This window comes from Salvelinus sp. IW2-2015, linkage group LG13 (assembly GCF_002910315.2).
Source record: "Salvelinus sp. IW2-2015 linkage group LG13, ASM291031v2, whole genome shotgun sequence".
NCBI lineage: Eukaryota > Metazoa > Chordata > Actinopteri > Salmoniformes > Salmonidae > Salvelinus > Salvelinus sp. IW2-2015.
The window spans coordinates 763,228-769,227 of NC_036853.1; the positions used below are offsets into that span (position 1 = coordinate 763,228).

The 6,000-nt window shown below is 45.2% G+C and overlaps 1 protein-coding gene across 1 annotated transcript in view; it reads right to left on the reverse strand.

The window, feature by feature from the left end:
* LOC111971920 (DENN domain-containing protein 5B) overlaps window positions 1-5,592 on the reverse strand; it is a 37,919-nt gene extending 32,327 nt beyond the window's left edge. The window contains exon 1 of the mRNA XM_023998710.2: window positions 5,221-5,592. Within this exon, the coding sequence (XP_023854478.1) occupies window positions 5,221-5,332 (112 nt within the window). The 5' untranslated portion in view covers window positions 5,333-5,592. The remainder of the gene's footprint in view (window positions 1-5,220) is intronic.
* Between the last annotated feature and the right edge of the window lie 408 nt (window positions 5,593-6,000).

The window sequence follows — 6,000 nt, forward strand, 5'->3', positions numbered from 1 at the left end:
ATACAGCAGATATGCAGACAGAGGAGGGATCTGACGCCCAAAGACGAGGCGCCTATGATGAAACAGCTGACATATTTGAACATATGATTAACAGTCATGCGCAGCTTTCCATCCTTCAAACAGACAGATAGAGACAGGGATGACTGGATGAGTGAGAAGAGAGATGCATTTCATCCTTGCCTAACTCAATTGCTCCACCACATTCAATTCATCATACCCTCGGAGGGGCAGATGAGGAGGAGGAGAACGAGAGAGAGATGGAGGTGGGTTGAGAGATGAAACGACAGAATGAGCAGACACTGCCTCTCATACAATGAGCAGACACTGCCTCTCATACAATGAGCAGACACTGCCTCTCATACAATGAGCAGACACTGCCTCTCATACAATGAGCAGACACTGCCTCTCATACAATGAGCAGACACTGCCTCTCATACAATGAGCAGACACTGCCTCAATTACAACAACCTCCTACGTCTGTCTCCTGGTTGAATAAATGTAGCAGATGTGGTTTGCCAAACTATGCTTTCTCAAATTATATCTAACCTTGCCCCCAGACTGGAAGACGTGTGTGAAGGCTTTCGCACAGAGGGATAACACATTCTGGAGAACGGACGACTCGGGTTTGATCATTGATTGGTTACAGAAGCAACCAAGAGTTCACAAGATAAAAATGCAATGTATAGTCACCAGCCTTTCATATTCAATTGTATGGAACATAGCCCAATCGGATTTCAACAGTCCATCCTTGTCTTCCTGTTTGCGACATTTCAGCATCCCTGAACATCCCACTGTGGTTCCCGTCTGACACTGATGTCATTCCCTGTGACAGTCACCCGTCCGTTTGGAGCCGGGAGCGGAAACCATGGCGACCTGGCATTCCAGCCGGGAACATCATGTGAAATGTGATTAGGGCTGCAGAAACAGAGGCATCTATTGAGGGGCCAACAAGAGCAGATTGTTTCTTTATAAGTCACTCTCCAATTACAAACACACATGAAAATAAAACGTCTCTCAAAAAAACATTCACCATCGACAGATATGCAGACACACACACCCCTCAAAGCAACACATTTATCTACCGACACACACAAATCCATGAAAGGCAGTGTTGCCTTGCTGCAGCAGAGATTAGTATGACCTGATGTTACATAAGCAGACAGGTGAAGGCCAGATCCACTAGCAGCAGCAACCCCCCTCCGTTCTTTCCTATTCACTGCCAAACCTGATAAGGTGATCCTCAGCAGGGGGTGTTGTGAATGTGAGGGGGTGTAAGGGTAGGGTTTTTCACATCCTGACACAAACACCAGGCTAGATAGGATGTATGACGACAGTCTTGGGGGGTTAAATGTGTCCGGTTACCACCCCACCATGTTCCCTGGAGACCTATTCTACAGAGGATATTCTGCCTTGGATGCTCAGTCCCCTGTCCTGTCCTTCTCACCCACCTCCACAAAGAATACAGGGTGTGACTGTGTGTTCTGTGAATTTGACAAGATGGTGCAGATTGTTCTATTCTGAATAACGCATTCCTTGCCTCTTCCTCACTTTGGATTCTCCATATTAAGTCCCGTATACCAGAGCTTGCAAAATACCATTTACACACCAGAGATTCTCTCCCAGCCCCCTCCCTTTTAATCCTGTTGGTGTCAACAACCTGAGGGATGTAAAGAGGAACATCTATTCTATACATACACTAAGGTTGGAGACATTGAAACTCGTTTTTCAACCACTCCACAAATTGCTTGTTAACAAACTATAGTTTTGGCAAATCAGTTAGGACATCTACTTTGTGCATGAGAAGTAATTTTCCCAACAATTCTTTACAGACAAATTATTTCACTGTATCACAATTCCAGTGGGTCAGAAGATTACATAAACTAAGTTGACTGTGCCTTTAAACAGCTTGGAAAATTCCATAAAATGATGTCATGGCTTTAGAAGCTTCTGATAGGCTAATTGACATAATTTGAGTCAATTGGAGGTGTACCTGTGGATGTATTTCAAGGCCTACCTTCAAACTCAGTGCCTCTTTGCTTGACATCATGGGAAAATAAAAAGAAATCAGCAAAAAATTGTAGACCTCCACAAGTCTGGTTCATCCTTGGGAGCAATTTCCAAACRCCTGAAGGTACCACGTTCATCTGTACAAACAATGGTAGGCAAGTATAAACACCATGGGACCACGCAGCCGTTATACCGCTCAGGAAGGAGACGCGTTCTGTCTCCTAGAGATGAACGTACTTTGGTGCGAAAAGTGCAAATCTGTCACAGCACAACAGCAAAGGACCTTGTGAATATGCTGGAGGAAACAGGTACGAAAGTATCTATATCCACAGTAAAACGAGTCCTATAACAACATAACCTGAAAGGCCGCTCAGCAAGGAAGAAGCCACTGCTCCAAAATCCCCATAAAAAAGCCAGACTAGGGTTTGCAACTGCACATGGGGACAAAGATTGTACTTTTTGGAGAAATGTCCTCTGGTCTGATGAAAGAAATATAGAACTGTTTGGCCATAATGACCATCGTTATGTTTGGAGGAAAAAGGGGGAGGCTTGCAAACTGAAGAACACCATCCCAACCGTGAAGCACGGGGGTGGCAGCATCATGTTGTGGGGGTGCTTTGCTGCAGGAGGGACTGGAAAGTAGATGGCATTATGAGGAATGAAAATTATGTGGATATATTGAAGCAACATCTCAAGACATCAGTCAGGAAGTTAAAGCTTGATTGCAAATGGGTCTTCCAAATGGACAACGACCACAAGCATACTTCCAAAGTTGTGGCAAAATGGCTTAAGGACAACAAAGTTAAGGTATTGGAGTGGCCATCACAAAGCCCTGACCTCAATCGTATAGACAATTTGTGGGCTGAACTGAAAAAGCTTGTGCGAGCAAGGAGGCCTACAAACCAGTTACACCAGCTTTCATTAGGAATGGGCCAAAATTCACCCAACTTATTGTGGGAAGCGTGTGGAAGGCTACCCAAAACGTTTGACCCAAGATAAACAATTTAAAGGCAAGGCTACCAAATACTAATTGAGTGTCTGTAAACTTCTGACCCACTGGGAATGTGATGAAAGAAATAAAAGCTGAAATGAATCACTAATAATATTCTGACATTTCATATTCTTAAAATAAAGTGGTGATCCTAACTGACCTAAGACAGGGAATTTTTACTAGGATTAAAATGTCAGGAATTGTGAAAAACTGAGTTTAAATGTATTTGGCTAAGGTGTATGTAAACCTCCGACTTCAACTGTACATACATACATACATACATACATACATAAACAATCTCATATTTGGAATGATAAAGGAGGATTCAAGAAAGCTACACCGTGAAGACGATTTTCTAAAAGCAGTGGGTGACTGATTACCTAACGATCAACTGCTGGGGGAGAACAAATGGTGGCGATTCAACATTTAAAAGAAAAAGAAGATTTAACAGAAAAATATGACTGCCGATATTCTGGTCAGAGCCGATAGGAAGGCCACCCACTGCTTTAGACATTCATCTTCGCTGTCTTTTCTCTTAGAGATAATATCATGAAAGAGTCTAGCCATATAGCTCTGGAAGTGACCACTTCCCCCCTCAGGTTTCAGGCACAACCGCAGCAGCACTGTGGTTGACTGTCATGGTCACCATGGCAATCTGACACCCTCCACCACTGCATCCAGGAGACCTGACCAGAAGTCCGACAACCACAAAGGAGTTGGCTACAGAAGAAACAGACTGGCAGCTACTCAGGGCGGTGTTCACTACTCAGGGCGGTGACGATACCAGTATCGCAATACTTTTTCCATGGCAAAAATTCAAACAAAGCAGACTAAACTATTTGGTCCTTTAAAAACCTGCTGTATGTAAAATAGTGTAGTGTAGCATGGAAAATTAATCAATGTGACATAATGGTAATGATGTTAACAACATTAGGGCTGTTTCCCTAAAGAAGTTAAATCCGCTTTGTGTTTTGTCTCCACGATACTAACGAGTAACGCCATACTGGCATCGTCCCAGCCTTAATGGGTATACCAGTTCCCTACAGGCACGAAACAGAAGAATCTGAAAAGGAGTAAAATGAACTTGTACTATCTGAACTTGTGAGGTCTAAGGTGATGGATTGGCGCCTCTGCCCCAGCCCATCTCCTCCCCTGATGATTCCAGTCTCACAGACCACCTCCCAGCCCCTCCCCTGATGATTCCAGTCTCACAGACCACCATCCGCCTCCCAGTCATCTCCTCCCCTGATGATTCCAGCCTCACAGACCAACATCCGCCTCCGCCTTATGTTGAGCAACAGGAGAAAACAAAATTGGGGATAGTACAAGTTAATCTCACTTCTTTTCAAATAGTTTTCTTCAGTTACCAGGTAGAACAGAAAACCAGCAGGCTCTGGACCTCCTAGGCCAACTTCAGTCCTGACTGGTGTCACTTTCACCCCAGCTAATAGACCCAACTCCAATAATCTAATGATCTTCAGTTTAAAATGCAATTAGTTCAAATATTTAAAAAGCCATCTTTGCTAGGGATGGGGAAGCTGACACCAGTCCAGAATACCCTGGCCTACATGGTTGGTATCAGCCGTTCTCCTCTAATAACTACACAACCCCATCCCCCAGGCAGTGATGTGGGTAGTGTTCAGCAGACTTTATAATGACAATAAAAACACAAATGATGCTGTAATCATGGATATATATAGGCCAGGGATGGAAGCTCCAGTTCTCACGGGCATGGCCCCAGTAAACACACCCYGACTCCAATAATCAACTAATCATGATCTTCAGTGTATAATTCTCAGCTGTGTTTGTTAGGAATGGAGAGAGCATGACAATACTCCGGACCCGAGGACTGGAGTTACCCATCAGTCAAAACTGCAGTGTTAAATATGAATTGATTGAGAAGGCAATTTTAAGGGATTTCTAGATCTGCTCAGCTGTGACTGTCACGACAATAAACACTCCCAGCTGACCGTCACGGTCTCAGCTGTTTTCCTGACGTCTCACCGAACCTGGATGGATAGGCACCATTGCACTTCTCACCTGACTGGGCTCGATAAAATAAAAACCTCGGACGGTCGCCCAGTCACTTTGATAAATCAATTGATTGAAGACCTCTTGGTGATTTCACCTTCAATTGCGTTGGCAAATTCGGTAGTTAACGTTATTTTTTAAATGATTAGTCTATATTATGCTATAATAGGCTATCGAAAAACAATATTTACCAGCTAATTCTTCGGGTTCTAGACCAGTCTCCGTATCCAATCCACACACCACGAAGTACTGAGCGAAGCGGCACGAAGCCGAGCCTGTGGCAGAGGTAACCCCGCTCATCATCGGTTTAGATGTGGTAGGCTACTCCGTCCGTCTCTATTCCACGCTCTGGATCTCCATAGTGTAGCCTACGCAGGTCAAGTGAGAACAAACGTTAGAATCTTATTCACGTTTTAAACGAACTCCTCGTATTATATTTGGGATGAAATGTGCTCTTCTGTTCTCCGTCCACGGCCGGCAGCCTAGTGTCAGCCCGTTTTTGAATGTGTTGTCGAGGCAGAGGCAGCCTATTTTTGGGAGAATTTCAATTGCCTTCTCCTTGCATCCTCTCTCCACGCCTCCTTCTCAAAACCCATTGGACGAGAAAGCCAGAGGTTCCTCCCCTCTGACCTTCTCCTCCAATGAGTTTTGAGAAGGAGAGAGGATACGAGGACACTATTGAGATTTTCACAAAGTGTGATAAGGGGAGGAGGGGAGAGAAAGGGAAGAGATGGAGGGGAAGAGAGGGAGTGGGGAAGAGAGAGAGAGGGGCGGGCGAGAGAGGGAGGAGGGGGAGGAAAGCGAGAGAGGGAGGAGGGGGAGAGAGAGGGAGAGGGGAGAGAGGAGAGCGAGGGAGTGGGGAAGAGAGAGGGAGTGGGGAAGAGAGAGGGAGGGGGGGGAGAGAGGGAGGGGGGGAGAGGGAGGGGGAGAGAGAGGAGCGAGGGAGAGGGGGGAGAGAGAGATGGAGGAGG